We start from the raw sequence: 19698 nt of genomic DNA, 5'->3' as shown, positions 1-19698 counted from the left end.
TAGATTCTTGATTAGTCAAGGTATGAAGGGATACAGGAAGAAGGAAGGAGATTGAGTCTGAGAAATGAAATGGAAGAGCAGACTCCATGGGCCCAATGGCCTAATTTCCTGTTTCTGCTCCTCTATCTTGTGGTCACAAATTCTTTAGTCATTTCTAACCTGTCTCAAAGACTTACAAAAGACATCAATGGGTGAAGGACAGCATTTCATGTGAAATAATTTTAGTCTCCATGGTGATGTCTGACATCACACTGTTACAGCGAGGTTCAACCCAAGTTGGAGGAACAACTTGTGGTGCTTTTGTGATGTGAAAGATGCAAGTCACTTGTTACCCAGGAGAAATGTACCCAGAGAGAATGGCACAAAACATGTCCTCATGGGTGGAAAAGTCCAGAATAAAACATAAAAAGTCCAGAGGTAAACACAGGTGATTTTCTCAAGAACTAAAGCTGCTTTTTTCCCCAAGCTGTACTTGGATTTAGAGAGCTGGAGCTCAGCAGTATCTGACAGATCCATCCACCTGCCCTTCCAATTCACCCTACTGAGAGCGCATGCACCATTTCTGTCAACTATACGCATGGGCATTTGATTGCTCAGGTCACCAAATTCTGAAGGGCCACACAAAACGCTGGAGGAAGTCAGCAGGTCAAGCAGCATCTGTGGCAATTAATAAACAGTCAACGTTTCACACCAAGACCCTTCTTCAGGTCTGATAAGGAAGGGAGAAGTCAGAGTAAAAAGATAGAGGGGGAGGGGAAGGAGGGTGGTAAATAAGTGATAAATGAAGTCAGGTGAGTGGGAAAAGGGCTGGCGAGGAAGGAATGTGATGAGAGGAGAGTGGACCATTGGGGAGAGGAAAGGAGGGGCACGGGGGGGGGGGGGGGGGGGAGGTGATAGGCAGACAAGAAGAGGCCAGAGGGATTTGTAAACCACAGTGTAATATTTACATAGGTTTCTGCCACAGTAACATTACTCCCCCTCTGTTGTGCCCCAAGCGGCCAGGAGGTGCACATACAATTCCAAATTTACTTTGGAAGTATGAATTTGAAGGCAGAATACAGAGTTAATGACAGGATTTCTAGCAGTGTGGAGAAACATCCATAGATCCCTCAAAGTTTCCATGCAAGTTGATAAGGTGGCTAAGATGGTGTATGGGATGTTGGCTTTCTTTAGTCAGGTATTAAGTTCAAGAGCAGTGATGTAACGTTGTAGTTCTATAAAATCCTGGTTATACACTTCGAGCATTATGTTCAGTTCTATAGGAAGGATGTGGAAGCATTAGAAAGAGTGCAGAGGGGGTTTACCAGGATAGAAAAATGGAGAGCTGTACAGGAAGGAACATTTAGGTTGATCTTGGAGATGATTCCACATCAGTACATCATGGGCTCAAGGGCCTGTACTATTCAATGTTCTAGTAACTCACATCTGACTAGCATTATTGAGTCTGCCATGTTTCAATATTTTTGGTTCAGGGTGTTGTTCTACCTGTCTGTTTAATGATGAGCCGATCTTGCCAGTCATTGATATGTGATTTGGCTCAGTGTGTATCTGTCCATTCCTAGAGCTCAACAGTTCTGGGCACGTCCCACTGCCCAATCCAGTATCTATCTGGTATTTACCCAGCTGCTCCTAGAGACTGTGATCACTGTCACCCTGACGTGATTGACGGTGGGGAACTCATAAAGTGGCCTCACAAAGGTGATCTGTGGAGTAACCAGGGAAGACACTGAGTTTGTTTTTCCTGTGCCACTCTAATTGACATTTTAATTCACTAGAAGTTGGACCCAGCTCCTTCTTTTGGGCCACAGTCCCATCAGCTACCGAAATACCGGCATCAGCTGGTCTGGTTGTCATCAAACCTGACCTTAATGTTCCATTTCAATTGGTAGAAAACAGTTTATCTACTTAAGTTGGAGATATATTTAACTTTATGCCAGATAAAGTAGTTAATAAAGTAGTATATTTTTCATGAGAGTCCTAAATCCTTACATAGCCTTTAGTCCACTGAATGCATATATGCCTTCGGGCACAATTTTGGATTATCAGGACCTGAGTACTTAATTTACCGTGATAGTATATTCTTAACCTCAGATTTCTGGGTAAATACAGTGCCTTTGAAACCGAGTACAAGCATAACCTCTTCTCTGCCAAACAGCACCTATCTGGTCAATATTTTTATAGGAAATCAGTTGCCAGCTTAAAACAACAAGCTTCCATAGGCAATATACTTAATGTCAACAAGCATTCTGGGTGTCAACAGTCAAATTCAAACCATTTTTTAAAATCCATCAATCAGCTTCCAACTGTTGCGACTCTGCCATTTGTTGTTCCCCCACCCCCACCCCCGTTCCCCTGCACCTCTTCCTCTTACAGCTCTCACTGTCCAGAGACTGAAACTCTGCCCTGAGCTGACGCACCTCCTGCTCCATTGAACATCCAACTTAATATTCCACATTCTGTTTTCAGACTTTAGAGCACACTCTCTATTCCAACAACCCTGCTGTGTGGGACAATGCCCGATGGAAGCAATGAAAGTGACCTGTCATTGAACATAAAGGCTGTCATGGACCAGAGTGGAGTTGACTAATGTACACTGGGTGTGTTAAAGTTTCACTGAGTACCTGAGACAGAGTTTAAAATAAAACTGATTTATTTGTCACAGATTCAGAATATTAAACTCCAGTCCCATTAAATGTGAACATCAGTTGAAGGAACTCCTCCCAGTCACCAGGGTGCAGAACTGGGTGTGATGAGCAGCAACAATAATTAGAGAGTTTGACACCAACAGTCACTTGTGAACTTGCCTCTGGATTCAGTAACTGTGATGGTTAAATATCCAGCATGCAGCTTATTTAAACTTTTCCCCAGTGTGAACACCGTAGTGCTTCCGAAGGTTTGATGAATGATTGAATCCCTTCCCACATTCAGAGCAGGTGAATGGCCTCTCCACAGTGTGAACTTGATAGTGTGCCACAAGGTTGCATGACTGAGAAAATCCCTTACCACATTCAGAGCAGGTAAATGGCCTCTCTCCAGTGTGAACCCGCAGATGCTGCTTTAGGTAAGATGAGTGTATAAATCCCTTCCCACAATGTGAGCAGGTAAATGGTTTCTCCCCAGTGTGAACTCGCTGGTGTCTCAGAAGGCTAGATAACTGTGTGAATGCCTTCCCACAGTCAGAGCAAGTGAATGGCCTCTCCCCAGTGTGAACTCTCTGGTGTGCCAGTAGGTCAGACGATCTAGTGAATCCCTTCCCACAGTCTGAGCAGCGAAACGGCCTCTCCCCGGTGTGAACTCGCTGATGTATCTTCAGATGAGATGACTGACTGAATCCTTTCCCGCAATGTGAGCAGGTGAATGGCCTCTCTCCAGTGTGAACTGACTGGTGTATCAGTAGGTCAGATGACCGACTGAATGCCTTCCCACATTCAGAGCAGGTGAACAGCTTCTTCCCTGTGTGAACTTGATAGTGCGCCACAAGATTGCATGACTGAGAAAATCCCTTTCCACATTCAGAGCAGGTGAACGGCCTCTCTCCAGTGTGAACTCGCAGATGTAGCTTCAGGTGAGATGAATGAATGAATCCTTTCCCACAATGTGAGCAAGTAAATGGTTTCTCCCCAGTGTGAACTCGCTGGTGTCTCAGTAAGCTGGATATCTGTGTGAATGCCTTCCCACAGTCTGAGCAGCTGAACGGCCTCTCCCCCGTGTGAACTCTCTGGTGTGCCAACAGATCAGATGATCGAGTGAATCCCTTCCCACAGTCTGAGCAGGTGAACTGCATCTTCCCAATGGTGTGATTATAAGTGGATTGACGGAGTGAATCCCTTCCCACAGTCTGAGCTGGTGTACAGCCTCTCTCGTATGTACTCGGTGTTGAGTCTGTAGAAGGGATGACTGAGTGAATCACTTCCCTGTCTGAACAGACGAACACCCTCTCCCCAGTGTCAGCAGATCAGATTATCAAATAAATCTCTTCCCATACATCAGACAATTGAACAGTCTCTTTCCTTGTGACTCACTGGTGTGTCTGTGGATCGGCTGAGGCTGAGTGAGTGATCAAGTGAATGGCCTCTCACTGCTGTGAAATTTCTGTTGTACGATCGGTTTGGATGATAAAATGAATTGCTTCCCACAGACAGATCAACAAATGCTGGTGTGTTCTCAGCACCCGGGTTCCAGTGGACTCACTGAGTTCAAACCGAAAACTTACATTTCAGATGCAAAGAACGTTTCCAGCTGGGATGAGATACTTCATCTCCTAGGATCAATAGAAATATTGGTGTTACAAAAGAAATATCTGGTCATTCCTTAAATACCTGTATACAGACATTGGAACTGACGTGTTGTTGTGCTTGAGATTCCTGCACACAAATTCTTTGCGGTTTCTCACCTGTAAAAAGATTTACAAGACACATCAACGGGCACAGATAGCATTTCAGATGAGATCATTTCAGTCTTCATGCTGAAGTCTGACATCACCCTGTTACAGTGAAGTTCAACTCAAGTTGGAGGAACAACTCCTGATCTTCTAACTGAGCACAGATCAGGCACCCGGACTGACCATTCAGTTCTCTGACTGTATTTTCCGTCTGTACCAGAATGGACCATTCCTGCTCATCTTCATTCCGTGACGTGGCTCAGTTTATCTCTCTCCATTGGTATTATTTCAAGATCTGGTTATGTCCCACAGCACTACAAGAGCACATGATATTACATGGCTGATCCTAGAGACTTTCTACTTACTTTGACCACAACCCAAAAACTCCCCCCACCACAAGGCCCAAGGTGACTGACAATGGCGAACTCAGCGATGGTAATTCCAATGAACATGGAGGGGAGGAGGGCAGCATCATTTCTATTTGGAGTGAGACACTTTAGTGATGTGTAAACTACAGGTCACCTGCTCCCCAGAAGAAAGGTGTTTGATATCATTATGTATCCAGAGAGGATAGGACAAAACATGCTGTCATGGGGAGTAATGCAGGACCCGTGCATTCTGTGCTGCGTGTTTATTATAACTAGTAACATCAGTGGGCCGTGGTCAATGTGAAGGGAATAAATTATGTATTCATGCTTATTTTGTGGCACTTTGTAGCTTGTGGCTGGCAGAGGTCATATCTTGCCTGACCCTCAATAATGCTTAAAAACACAAACTGCTGGCAGAACTCAGCAGGCCAGACAGCATCTATGGGAGGAGGTAGTGACGATGTTTTGGGCCAAAACCCTTCATCGGGAGTGAAGTAACATGGGGTGGTAAAGGGGGGAATAAGAAGTGGGGGGAGGGATGAAGTAGAGAGCTGGGAAGTGATAGGCTGGAGGGAAATGGGCTGGGGGAAGGTGGAGAATTATGGGAAATATAAGAAAAAGAAAGGTAGGGCTGGGGGGAGATTATAGTGAGGGGGGACAAAAGAGAAAGAGAATCAGACTGAAATATTAGATAGGGATGGGGGTAGGGATATCAATGGTCTGAGAGTTGGATGTTCATGACAGCAGGTAGGAGGCTACCCAGGCGGGACTCCATCGACCTGCGCGCAGCCTCATCTTGACAGTAGAGGAGGCCATGGACAGACATGTCAGAGTGGGAGTGGTCTGTGGAATTGAAGTGTGTGGCCACAGGGAGATCCCGCCACTGCTGGAGGACTGAGCACCGGTGTTCGGCAAAACGGTCTCCCAGTCTGCGGCCTCCGCTGATACCCCTGAACCCCCCACTTACCCCCATCACCTCCTCCCATAGATGCTGTCTGGCCTGCTGAGTTCTGCCAGCATTTTGTTTTTTTATTTATTTCCAGCATCTGCAGATTCACTCGTGTTGCCTCAATAATGCTTAATTGTATGTTTGCTCATTGCTAATAGAGGATCAAAATAAGGAATTTGACTTTTTGGAGCAATCACTGGAGATGTGGGCATGTCACTCAAGTATAACAACTCTGTGTGGGGGCTCAGGCTGGCGGCAATTGTTGCGTTTTGATTTAGGATCAATTTTTGCTGCTGCATTTTGTCAGCAAGGATTTCAACAGTTATACCAAACGAATAGCAGCTTGTGGCAAGTACAACCTTTTTTTTTTGTCGTTCACACTGTGTTTGGTTTGAAACCGTTTTGAAGAGGTCAAACGCTGCTGTGACCAACTGGGTTAGACTGAAAAGCTGTATAGTGTATATACAAGGTGAAAAGGTATGAGCTGCTGTTTGATGTCTGTTCAACATCAGACACCAACCTGTAATTTCTTGGTTTATACTGACAGCCTTTCTCAAACAGCAGAACAACATCCTTTGGTACCTCTCCTGTCACGAAGGATAATCTAATCATCTCTGCTTGGGCCCTGCAATTTCTGCACTTGCCCCCCCTCCCCCGCATGGTTTGGGGGAACACTTTGTCAGGCCTGGGGATTTATCCAGCCTAATCTGCCTTAGGACAGCAAACACCTTTTCCACTGTAATCTGTTGAGGGCCCATGAAGTTGATGCCAGTTTGCCTCACATCGACAGACTGTGTCTGTCTCCTGATGACGTACAGATGCAAAAGATTCATTTAAGATCTCCTATCTATTTTGGCTTCACACACGGATTACCATTCTAATCTTCCAGAGGACCAATTTTGACCCTTGCAAACATTTTGCTCTAAACATATCTGTAGAATCCCTCAGGAATCTTTTGCACTTCGTCTGCTAGGACAACCCCATGCCTTCTTTTACCCTCCTGATGTCTATCTTAAATGTTATTTTGAAATTTTTATACTCTGCAAGCACCTGCAGCAGTGCCAATGCTTCATGGCCAATAATGCATGATGTGATCCCTGGAACGTGCATGCCCTCAAATCTTTTTGTTCCCCAGACCTTTAGAAACATAGAAAACCTACAGCACATTACAGGCCCTTCAGCCCACAAAGCTGTGCCAAACGTGTCCTTACCTTAGAACTACACAGGCTTATTCGTAGCCCTCTATTTTTCTAAGCTCCATGTACCTACCTAAGAACCTCTTAAAAAACCCTATTGTACCCCTACCACTGAGGGGAGCACCAGAGGAAGATGGAGAACAGGCAAGGAGTTATTGTGAGAGGGAAAGAGAAAATAAAAGAAAAATTACCTGTTCTCCATCTTCTTCTGGTGCTCCCTTCCCCCTTTCTTTCTTCTAAGGCCTTCCATCCTATGACACTCCCCCTTGTCTAGCCTTGTAGAGGTCTTAACAACCTCTGGCAACACAAGGAGGAAGAACAATAAACTGTTGGGGGGGGAGGGGGAATTTACCTAGAGCTTTTTTGCCCTCTCTGACTGAAGTTTCAAAATCTCCACTCTAACTTTGTCCACTCTGATGGCTGCTCTGCTTGCCCCACTTTAATTTGCTCTTGACAATCAATCCTGAACTCTGATTGGCTGCTGTTCAAAGTTCCAAACTGCCAGGAGTTGCTGCCTTTTTTATTCAGTTGGCAAACCTGAGTGACCTGCGTCTTCTCAGGCTTTGAATATGACATGAGTTGAACATGCCTGCTAATACAAAGATTCTTGTAAATAAATTACCCAATGAAAAGAATGAAGATCAGCTGTGTATGAACTGCTAAAAAGGCACAACCATAAGGTTAATTTCACTGACATTGTTGACTTCATCGTTACACACCCAGTGTTTGGGAAAGTATACAAACCTACAACCTGGCAGTAAGTAAAGGTATGAATAAAACTGGATCACAAATTCAGTCTAAGGCTACTGGAAGCATTTTGCCACCACTGTGACGGTTGTGATGGCAAAGTAAGGCTGTGTCCAGAACTGACAATAAGGTTTGTCTCTTCCGCCAGGGTGAACATACTTTGTATTCGTGCTCCAAACTGATGAAAAAGGTTCAGAAGGAGATGTATGTTTCTGAAAGAAAATGGTGCCTACTTTGCTTGTTTGTGTCAGGGACACATTAGCTAGGATTGCGAGAATCACCTTTCATACAAAGTATTGAGAGCAAACAACCCAGCATACTTCATATTCACTCTGTTAAAAAGAGTACAGATTTGAAACAAGCCCTGGTATCTCATGGCTGGTGATCATGATTGTAAACTTCCTGTAATTTCAGATCAGGTGAAGTCTAAGAAGAGTATCAAGATGGTGGGTACTTATGCTTTCCAAGATCAAGGAAGTACAGCAGTGTTCTGCACAGTGAACCTCATGAACAAGCTCAACCTGATAGGAAAAGAAACAGTCTTTTATGCACCATTTTATGAATTTATAAGAGATGTGAATAGCTACATTGATTCAGGATTGGAAGTAGTTGGCTTGGAAAGTGAAAGCTTTCAAGCTGCCTAACATATATACTCAGGTAAGTATGTCTGTCCAGAAAGGGAACATTCCTTGTCAGAGAGATCTTCAAGAATGGTCTCACCTGAAATCTGCTCATTTGCTGGAGTTCAGCAGTTGATAGAGATGAATATGCCTAGGGTGTTTGAGCTGTTGCAAGGGATTCAGTGTTAATAACGGACCCTATGCAATCAGAACAATGGTAGATTGGGACTCCAGTTTTACACAGATGAGCTTTGGCAGAAGGTCATTGCTTACCAAAGAGGTCATTTGTGTAAATTTTGTGATTCAGTTGAGTTTAGACATTTTCATTCTCTCACTGCCACAGTCAAGAGTTTCTACCTGCTTCAAAAGGGCAAAAATTATACCAGTGCCCAACTTGCTCTGCTCTTCCTGGGTGAAGTGCTTTGAGTGCTTGGTTATGGCTAGAATTAACTCCTGTCTCAGCAAAGACCTGGGCCCACTGCAATTTGCCTATCACCACAATAGGGAGGTCTATGCGGGTGTGATCTCACCAGCTCTTCACACAGCCTTGAACACCTAGACCAGGGGTCGGCAACCCGCGGCTCTGGAGCCACATGCGGCTCTTTCATCTCTGTGCTGCGGCTCCCCGTGGTTTGTTAGTTTTTGAAATGTAATTCAAAATTTGAAGATTATGGTGATTTTGTACAATCTAAATAAAACGTTGAGGCGACCCCATTTCCTGACACATCCGAACCGGCTCACAATTAGCCACCGTTCCGGCTAAGGGAGATAGCCTACAGGGGTTTGTGAGTACGTGTCTTTTGGAGCATCCGCGCCCACGGGGGGGCGGGTTGAGGGAGGCTTTAAAGCAAGGCTGTTTAGTTCGAATAAAGTGATCTTTGACTGCAGTGTCGTTATCTTAGCGCTGCGTGTAGCACACCGCCACAACATGTTTTTTAACTGCCAATCCCTGACACCCGCCAGTGCGCGATTTCTTTTAATTTTTCGATCGAAGGTAGGCTAACTATGAAGTAACCTTCAACCCAACGTCTTTTTTTCGGAGTTCAAAATGTTTTTGTTGCATGCAGAAATGTAATTTTGTTTTCTCTGCAGGAGTTCATCAATTTCATAAATGTAACACATTATAGTTTGTATATACATAGCATAAAGGCAAAAAAAACCGTTGTATGCAGTGTTATTTCATTTTAAATGTCAAACGGGTTTTGTGGCTCCCAGTGTTTTCTTTTCTGGGGGAAATGGGTTCATATGGCTCTTTCAGTGGTAATGGTTGCCAACCCCTGACCTAGACAATAATAATACTTCTGTCAGGATACTGTTTATTGAGTGGAGTCGGAGTGGTGATCTTAAGGTTTTAGCACTTTGAGGCTTCAGTCAGAGAAAGGAAAAAAAGAAAAGCTCAAGGTGAAGTTTTTCTTCTTCCCATCTTTATATTTGTTCAGCTAGGACAGCAGAGATGCCAGACAAGGCAGTTGCGGAATGTGGGAAGGCAGGGGGACATGCAGTGTCCTGACGATTACAACTGTGAGAAGTGCATCCAGCTGCAGCTCCTACCACTCTGCATTAAGGAATTGGAGCTGGAACTGGAATTCCAGATCATTCAGGAGACTGAGGGGTGATAGATAGGACATACAGAGAGGTAATTACACCCGAAGTGCAGGACACAGGAGACTGGGAGACATTCAGGAAGGAGAAAGGGATTAAACAGCCAGTGCAGAGTACCCTGACCCATCCCCCACAACAACAGGTAGATTCCTTTGGATACTGTTTGTGGGGGAGGGGTGATGAATGACACAGTGGTCAGGTCTCTGATACTGAATCTGACTCAGTGATTCAAAAGGGAAGGGAGTAGGGGGGCAAGAAGAAACAAGCTGTGGTGATAGGGGATTCATTAGTTAAGGTAACAGAAAGAAGGTTCTGTTGATGAGAACAAGATTCCCTGAAGATAGGGTCTGATCTATCTCAGATCAGGTCCTCAATATTAATAAGTGGGAGGGTGAACAGCCAGAAGTCATGATCCATGTAAGTACCAATGATATGGGTAGGAAGAAATTATGAGGTTCTGCAACGTGAGTTCAGGGAGTTAGGTACTAAGTTAAAGGGCAGGACCTCCAGGGTCATGATCTCAGGATTGCTACCCAAACCACGTTCTAGAGAGGCCAGAAAGAGGAAAACTATACAGATTAACACGTGGCTATGCAGTTGGTGTATGAGGGAGGGCATAAGATTTTTTGGATCATCAGGGTCTCTTCCGGAGAGGTGGGACCTGTACAGAAGAGACAGCTTGCACATGAACTGGAAGGGGACAAATATTCTAGTGGGAAGGTTTGCTGGTGCTTCACTGTGGGGTTTAAACTAGAGCTGCAGAGGGATGGGAACCAGAGTGTCAGAACAGATAGTGGAGAGGTCAAATGGACAAAATTGTAAAGGGTGAATACAGGACTGAATGCGTGCAGTATATAGAATAAGATAGATAAACTTGTAGCCAAGTTAGAGATTAGCATAGATAATGTTGTAGGCATCATTGAATTGCGGCTGAAATATTATGGCTAAGGGTCCAAGGATACACAAGAGGATAGGCAAGAAGGTAGAGGGGCTGGCATGGCTCTGTCAGTAAAAAATTGCTATCAAATCATTAGAAAGAGGTGACATAGGGTCAGGAGTTAATGAATCATTGTGGTTAGAGCTAAGGAACTGCAAGGGTAAAAAGGCCCTGATGGGAATTGTATACAGACCCCCAAACAGTACTAAGGATGTGGTCTACAAATTACAAAAGGAGATAGAAAACGGATGCCAAAAGGATAATGCTACAATAGTCAGGTTACAATAGTAATGTTACAATATGCAGGTCGATTGGGAAAATCAGGTTGGTGCTGGATTCCAGGAGGGAGAATTTGTAAAATGCCTATGAGATGGCGTTTTAGTGCAGCTTGTGGTTGAGCCCACTAGGGGATCAGCTATTTTGGATTGAATGTTGTGCAATGAATCAGAATTGATTAGAGCTTAAGACAAAGGAACCCTTATGGACCACTGATCTCATAACATGATAAAATTCACCCTGAAATTTGAGAAGAAGCTGAAGACAGATGTATCAGTGGAGTAAAGGTAATTACAGAGGCCTGAGAGAGGAGCTGGCCAGAATTGATTAGAAAAGAACACTGGCAGGGATGATGACAGAGCAGCAATGGCTGGAATTTCTGGAAGCAATTCGGAAGACACAGGATACATATATTCCAGAAAGGAAGAAGTATTCTAAAGGCAAGATGTCACAACCATGGCTAAAAACCAAAGACAAGGGCATATAATAGAGCAAAAATCAGTGGGAAGTTAGAGGATTGGGAAGCTTTTAAAAATCAACAGAAGGTGAAATTAAAATATTTACCGAATGCCCGCAGCATTAGAAATAAAGTGGATGACCTTGATGTACAGCTACAGGTTAAAAGATATGACATAGTGGCCATCACTGAGTCACAGCTAAATGACGGATGTGATTGGGAGCTGAATGTTCAAGGATACACCGTGTATAGGAAAGATATGGTAAGCAATGATATCAAATCACTAGAAAGAAGGGACATAGGATCAGAAGTAGTAGAATCCCTATGGGTCAAGTTAAGAAATGGCAAGGGTAAAAAGACACTAATAGCAGTTATATACAGGCCTCCAAACAGCAGCTGGGATGTGGACTACAAGTTACAGCTGGAAATAGAAAAAGTGTATCAGAAGGAAAATGTCAAGATAATTATGGAAGATTTTAATATGAAAGTGGATTAGGAAAGTCAGGAAGATACTGGAGCTTGGGAGAGGGAGTTTGTAGAATGCCTACGGGATGGCTTTTTGGAGCAGCTTGTCCATAAGCCCACCAGGGGATCAGCTGTTTTGGATCAGGTGCTGTGTAATGAGCCTGAGTTGATTAGGGAACTAGAGGTAATGGAACCCCTTGGAAGTAGTGATCATAATATGATCAAGTTCAGTTTCAAATTTGAAAAGGAGAAGCTGGTATCAGGTGCATCAATATTTCAGTAGAACAAAGAAAACTACAGCAGTATGAGAGGGGAACTGGCCCAAGTTGATTGGAAAAGTAAGCTAAATGGAGGGACAGTAGAACAGAATTGGATGAGATTCCTACAAGTAAGGAGAGTGCAGGAAAAATATATTCCAAGAAAAAAGAAAATCATAAAAGGAAAAATGACACAAATGTGGCTAGCAAGAGAAGTTAAGGCTAAAGTAAAAGCAAAAGAGGCAGCGTACAAGGAAGCAAAAATTAGTGGGAAAACTGAGGATTGGTCGAATTTTTAAAATTTACAGAAGGAAACTAAGAAAGTCATTGGGAAAGAAAAGATTAATTATGAAAGGAAATTGGCAATTAACATAAAAAAGGACACCAGGAGTTTTTTTAAATATATGACAAGTAAAAGAGTGACATGGGTAGATGTAGGACCCATTGAAAAGGTTGCTGGAGAAATTATAAATGGGTAACAAAGAGATGGTAGAGGAACTAAATGAGTATTTTGCATCAGTCTCACAATGGAAGATATTAGCAACATACCTGATAGCCAGTGGTCTCAGGGAATAGAATTAGGTACAGTCAAGATTACTAGAGAGAAAGTGCTTGAGAAGCTAAATGGACTAAGGATAGATAAGTCTCCCGGACTGGATGAAGTACATCCACGTGTTCTGAAAGAGGTGGCTTTGGAGATTGTGGAGGCATTGGAAATAATCTTACAGGACTCGGTCACAGTTCCGGAGGACTGGAAGGTCGCAAATGTAGTTCCGTTGTTTCAGAAAGGGGGGAGGCAGCAAAAATAAAATTACAGACCTATTAGTCTGACATCGGTAGTGGGAAAGTTATTGGAGTTGATCCTTAAGGATGAGATTATGAATTACCTTGAGGTGCATGACAAAATAGGCCCAAGCCAAAGCCAGCATGGTTTCATGAAGGGAAGATCCTGCCTCACCAACCTATTGGAATTTTTTGAGGTAATCTCAAATAAGATTGTCAAGGGAGAGGCTCCGGATGTTGTGTGTTTGGATTTTATGACAAGTGATAACTCATGATAAGGTGCCGCATAAGAGGCTGCTTAATAAGATGAGGGCCCATGGGATTACAGGAAGGATATTGGAATGGGTAGAGCATTGGCTGATAGGCAGAAAGAGTGGGAATACAGGGAACCTATTCTGGTTGGTTGCCGGTCACTAGTGGTGTTCTGCAGGGGTCGGTGTTGGGGCCTCTTCTTTTTACACTGTCTATCTAGGATTCAGATTATGGATTAAACAATTTTGTGGCTAAGTTTGCGGATGACACCAAGATAGGTGGAGGAGCAGGAAGTGTTGAAGAAACGGAAAGGTTGCAGAGAGACTTGGTCAGTTTAGGAGTGGGCAAAGAAATGGCAAATGAGATGCAATGTTGAACAATGTACGGTTGTATATTTTGGAAGCAGAAACAATTGGGCAGATTATTATTTAGATGGGGAGAAAATTCAAAAATCGGAAGAGCAAAGGGACTTGGGGGTCGAAGTGCATGATACCCTAAAGGTTAACTACCAGGTTGGATCGGCAGTAAGGGAAGTGAATGCGATGTTGGCATTCATTTCAAGAGGAATAGTGTATAAGAGTAAGGAGGTGTTGACGAGGCTCTATGGGGCACTGGTGAGACCCCATTTAGAATACTGTGTGCACTTTTGGGCCCCCTATCTTAGAAGACAGGTAGTGCAGGAGTCCACTGAGGTCAACTCCCTCCTAAACATATATACTGTTTTGGATACTGTTGGGGGAGAAGTCTCATCAGGTGAAGGCAGCAGCAGCCGAGTTCATGGCACCATGGGTGGCTCTGCGGCACAGGAGGTAAGGAAAAAGAGTGGGAGAGCTATAGTGATAGGGGATTCGATTGTAAGGGGAATAGATAGGCATTTCTGCAGCTGCAAACGAGACTCCAGGATGGTATGTTGACTCCCTGGTGCAAGGGTCAAGGATGTCTCTGAGCAGCTGCAGGTCATTCTGGAATGGGAGGGTGAACAGCCAGTGGTCGTGGTGCACATAGGTACCAACGATATAGGTAAAAAATGGGATGAGGTCCTACAAGGTGAATTTAGGGAGTTAGGAGATAAACTAAAAAGTAGGACCACGAAGGTAATAATCTCTGGATTACTATTAGTGCCATGTGCCAGTCAGAGTAGAAACAGGAGGATATTTCAGATGAATATGTGGCTTGAAAAATGATGCAAGAGGGAGAGATTCAAATTTGTGGGGCACTGGAACCAGTTCTAGGGGAGGTGGGACCGGTACAAACAGGATGGTCTGCACCTGGGCTGGACTGGAACCAATGTTCGAGGGGGAGCGTTTGCTACTGCTGTTCAGGAGGATTTAAACTAAAGTGGCAGGGGGATGGGAACAAGTGCAGAGAGACAGAGGGGTGTAAAATGAGGGAAGAAGCAAAAAGTAGTAAGGCGAGAAGTAAAAGTGACAGGCAGGCAAATCCAGGGTAAAAATCAAAAAGGGCCACTTTTCAACATAATTGTATAAGGGCTAAGAGTGTTGTAAAAACAAGCCTGAAGGCTTTGTGTGTCAATGCAAGGAGCATTCATAACAAGGTGGATGAATTGAATGTTCAGATAGTTATTAATAAACATGATATAGTTGGGATCACAGAGAAATGGCTCCAGGGTGACCGAGGATGGGAGCTCAACATCCAGGGATATTCAATATTCAGGAGGGATAGACAGGAAAGAAAAGGAGGTGGGGTAGCGTTGCTGGTTAGAGAGGAGATTAACGCAATAGAAAGGAAGGACATTAGACATTAGGATGTGGAATCGACATGGATAGAACTGCATAACACTAAGGGGCAGAAAACGCTAATGGGAGTTGTGTACAGGCCACTTAACGGTAGTAGTGAGGTTAGGGATGACATTAAACAGGAAATTAGAAATGCGTGCAATAAAGGAACAGTAGTTATAATGGGTGACTTCAATCTACATATAGATTGGGTGAACCAAATTGGTAAGGGTGCTGAGGAAGAGGATTTCTTGGAATGTATGCAGGATGGTTTTCTTCACCAACATGTCGAGGAACCAACTAGAGAGCAGGCCATTCGACTGGGTATTGAGCAATGAGGAAGGGTTAGTTAGCAATCTTGTCATTCGAGGCCCCTTGGGTAAGAGTGACCATAATATGGTGGAATTCTTCATTAAGATGGAGAGTGACTTGGTTAATTCTGAAACAAAGGTTCTGAACTTAAAGAAGGGTAACTTTGAAGGTATGAGACGTGAATTAGCTAAGATAGACTGGCAAATGATACTTAAAGGGTTGATGGTGGATATGCAATGGCAAGCATTTAAAGATCGCATGGATGAACTACAAAAATTGTTCATCCCAGTTTGGCAAAGGAATAAACCAGGGAAGGTAGTGCACCCATGGCTGAAAAGGGAAATTAGGGATAATATCAAGTCCAAAGAAGAAACATACAAATTAGCCAGAAAACACGGCACACCTGAGGACTGGGAGAAATTCAGAGACCAGCAGAGGAGGACAAAGGGCTTAATTAGGAAAGGGAAAAATGATTACGGGAGAAAGTTGGCAGGGAACATAAAAACTGACTATAAGAGCTTTTATAGATATGTGAAAAGAAAAAGATTGGTTAAGACAAATGTAGGTCCCTCACAGTCAGAAACAGGTGAATTGATCATGGGGAACAAGGACATGGCACACCAATTGAATAACTACTGTGGTTCTGTCTTCACTAAGGAGGACATAAGTAATCTTCCAGAAATAGTAGGGGACCAAGGGTCTAGTGAGATGGAGGAACTGAGGGTTAGCAGGGAAGTGGTGTTAGGTAAATTGAAGGGATTAAAGGCAGATAAATCCACAGGGTCAGATGGTCTGCATCCCAGAGTGCTTAAGGAAGTAGCCCAAGAAATAGTGGATGCATTAGTGATAATTTTTCAAAACACTTTAGATTCTGGATTAGTTCCTGAGGATTGGAGGGAGAGAGAAACCGGGGAATTATAGACCGGTTAGCCCGGGGGTCGGCAACCTGCGGCTCCCGAGCCATTTGTGGCTCTTTCACCTCTGTGCTGCGGCTCCCTGTGGCTTTGGGAAATAATTGGTCAGTATTTAATTAAAATGTATTTTATGTTAGTTTGTTAGCTTTTGAAATGTAATTCTAAATTTGAAGATTATGGTGATCTTGTACAATCTAAGTGTGGCGACACATTTCCTGGCACATCCGAAACGGCTCACAATTAGCCAGCATTCCGGCTAAGGGAGATAGCCTACGGGGGTTTGTGAGTACGCGTCTTTTGCATCATCTGCGTCCATGGGGGCTGGGTTGAGGGAGGCTTAAAAGCAAGGCTGTTTAGTTCGAATAAAGTTATTCGACTGCAGTTTACTGACTGCGTGAGCACACTGCTACAACGTGTTTTTATCGCTATTAATATACGTCACCACTGCCAATACCTGACACCCGCCAGTGCGCGATTTCTTTAATTTTTCGATCCAAGGTAAGCCAACTATGGAGAATTCTAAAAAAAGAAAAGTGACTGAAGAAAACAGAACGTTTAATGACACGTGGACAGATTCATTTGCTTTCACTGTTGACGAGACTGGTTTACCGGTATGCTTAATATGCAATGAGAAACCAGCAAACAACAAAAAGTCAAATGTCGCAAGGCATTTCCAGAATAAACACGCAGCCTTTGCTCAAAAATATCCGGATGGAGATGAGAGAAAAAAAGCCATTTCGGAACTGATGCGGAAGGTTGATCTGAGCAAAAATCATTTCCAGAAATGGATGAAGTCTGGAAAATCAACGACATACGCTAGTTATATTGCCGCTCAGGAAATAGTCAGGCACGGGAAGCAGTTTACAGATGGTGAATATATAAAAGAATCTTTCATTAAGATTTCAGAACATCTATTCACGGACTTTAAAAACAAGAGTGAAATTGTGCAGAAAATCAGGGATATGCCCCTCTCTGCAAAGACTGTCAAAGACAGAACCATAAAAATGGCAGAAGACATCACAAGACAGCAAATTAAAGACATCAATTCAGCTGTGGACTACTCGATTGCCTGTGACGAGTCTAAAGACAAAGGTGATATTGAACAAATAGCGTTGTTCTGCCGGTATGTAAACTCTGCCGGGCCACAGGAAGAACTGATTGAGTTGATACCTCTAAAAGACCAAACACGGGGGGAGGACATCTGTGAGGCTGTCTTGAATTGTTTAAGAGCCAAAGGAATAAAGACCACCCATCTGGTGTCAGTAGCTACTGATGGGGCACCGAATATGACGGGAACACACAAGGGATTTGTGGCTTTACTGCAGAAGTCGCTGGACAGAAAGCTGCTGACTTTTCACTGCATCTTGCACCAAGAGGCACTGTGCGCTCAAACATTTCCTCCGGAATGCACAGAAGTAATGGATGTTGTCATTCAGATTGTCAATAAAATAATGGCAAAAAGTTTAAATCACCGTCAATTCCGTTAGTTACTGGACGAGCTGGAAAGCGCATATTCAGATCTCCTGCTGCACAACAAAGTCCAGTGGCTGTCCAAAGGGGAGGTGCTGAAACGCTTTGTCGCGTGTCTGGAAGAAGTGAAAACTTTCCTGGGCAGCAAAGGGCTCAACTTTCCTGAGCTGGAACAGCCAGAGTGGCTGGAAAAGCTACACTTCATGGTAGACATGACAGCGCACCTGAACACGCTGAACACAGCTCTTCAACGGGGTAAGGACGTACAGCCCTGCACATGTTGGAGGATGTTTTGGCATTCGAGCGCAAGTTGACGTTGTTTGCCAGAGATTTACAGAAAGGTACATTGTCTCACTTCCCCAATTTGAGAGAGTTCAAACAAGGTCACGACATGATAAATTCGGAGTATTTACATTCTGCAATCATCGCAATGCAAACATCGTTTGGGAAACGCTTCTGTGAGTTCAGAGAGGAAAAAAACACATTATCCTTCCCGGTCACTCCCCTAAGCATCGATCCATCCCTACTAAATACGACTGCATTGTCAGGTGTGAGTCAACCTGAACAAGTATGATAAATATTTTAATTGCCTATTATTTTACGTATATTCATATGTTTTCATTGTTCAGTGAAATAGTCCTTTTATTTTTCAGGTCGACAGCTGGCTGACGTTATTTTTGGTTTGCTGCTGGCGGCAAATTTAAGTTTGGCGTTTTTCATAAATACAAGAAGGACTCAAATAGACGTTGAGCATTTTACTTAAAAGTAACCTTCAACCCAACGTCTTTTTTTCGGAGTTCAAAATGTTTTTGTTGCATGCAGAAATGTAATTTCATTTTCTCTGCAGGAGTTCATCAATTTCATAAATGCAACACATTATAGTTTGTTTATACATAGCATAAGGGCAAAACAAAACGTTGTATGCAGTGTTATTTCATTTTAAATGTCAAGCGGGTTTTGCGGCTCCCAGTGTTTTCTTTTCTGTGGGAAACGGGTCCAAGTGGCTCTTTCAGTGGTAAAGGTTGCTGACCCCTGGGTTAGCCTGACATCAGTGGTAGGGAAAATGCTAGAGTCGGTTATCAAAGATGTGATAACAGCACATTTGGAAAGCGGCGAAATCATCTGACAAAGTCAGCATGGATTTGTGAAAGGAAAATCAAGTCTGACCAATCTTATAGAATTTTTTGAGGATGTAACTAGTAGAGTGGATAGGGGAGAACCAGTGGATGTGGTATATTTGGATTTTCAAAAGGTTTTTGACAAGGTCCCACACAGGAGATTAGTGTGCAAATTTAAAGCACACGGTATTGGGGGTATGGTATTGATGTGGAGAGAATTGGTTGGCAGACAGGAAGCAAAGAGTGGGAATAAACGGGACCTTTTCAGAATGGCAGGCAGTGACTAGTGGGGTACTGCAAGGCTCAGTGCTGGGACCCCAGTTGTTTACAATATATATTAATGATTTAGACGAGGGAATTAAAAGCAGCATCTCCAAATCTGCGGATGACACAAAGCTGGGCGGCAGTGTTAGCTGTGAGAAGGATGCTAAGAGGATGCAGGGTGACTTGGATAGGTTAGGTGAGTGGGCAAATTCATGGCAGATGCAATTTAATGTGGATAAATGTGAGGTTATCCACTTTGGTTGCAAGAACAGGAAAACATTATTATCTGAATGGCGGCCGATTAGGAAAAGGAAAGGTGCAATGAGACCTGGGTGTAATTGTACACCAGTCATTGAAAGTGGGCATGCAGGTACAGCAGGCGGTGAAAAAAGCGAATGGTATGTTGGCATTCATAGCAAGAGGATTCCAGTACAGGAGCAGGGAGGTTCTACTGCAGTTGTACATGGCCTTGGTGAGACCACAGCTGGAGTATTGTGTGCAGTTTTGGTCCCCTAATCTGAGGAAAGACATTCTTGCCATAAAGGGAGTACAAAGAAGGTTCACCAGATTGATTCCTGGGATGGCAGGACTTTC

The 19698-nt window shown here is 43.6% G+C and overlaps 2 protein-coding genes across 4 annotated transcripts in view; both read right to left on the bottom strand.

The window, feature by feature from the left end:
* The window catches only part of LOC132383244 (zinc finger protein 420-like), a 97318-nt gene that overhangs the window by 74092 nt on the left and 3528 nt on the right, over window positions 1–19698 (bottom strand). For 2 of the 3 annotated variants that reach the window (XM_059954178.1, XM_059954177.1), the window contains exon 2: window positions 4214–4261. The gene's annotated coding sequence lies outside the window, so the exon portion shown is untranslated. Of the gene's footprint in view, window positions 1–4213; window positions 4262–4343; window positions 5678–19698 lie in introns of those variants that run through there. The other variant, XM_059954179.1, reaches the window with a different exon arrangement.
* LOC132382817 (oocyte zinc finger protein XlCOF6-like) overlaps window positions 2659–19698 on the bottom strand; it is a 45554-nt gene continuing 28514 nt past the window's right edge. Inside the window, exons 3-4 of the mRNA XM_059953271.1 lie at window positions 4320–4393; window positions 2659–3953 (exon numbers count right to left, since the gene is read on the bottom strand). Coding sequence (XP_059809254.1) covers window positions 2849–3953; window positions 4320–4393 — 1179 coding nt within the window. The 3' untranslated portion in view covers window positions 2659–2848. The remainder of the gene's footprint in view (window positions 3954–4319; window positions 4394–19698) is intronic.

This window comes from Hypanus sabinus, chromosome 29 (assembly GCF_030144855.1).
Source record: "Hypanus sabinus isolate sHypSab1 chromosome 29, sHypSab1.hap1, whole genome shotgun sequence".
In the NCBI taxonomy this organism is placed as follows: Eukaryota; Metazoa; Chordata; class Chondrichthyes; order Myliobatiformes; family Dasyatidae; genus Hypanus; species Hypanus sabinus.
The sequence above is the reverse complement of the archived record's forward strand: the minus strand, read 5'-3'. Positions and strand labels throughout refer to the sequence as shown.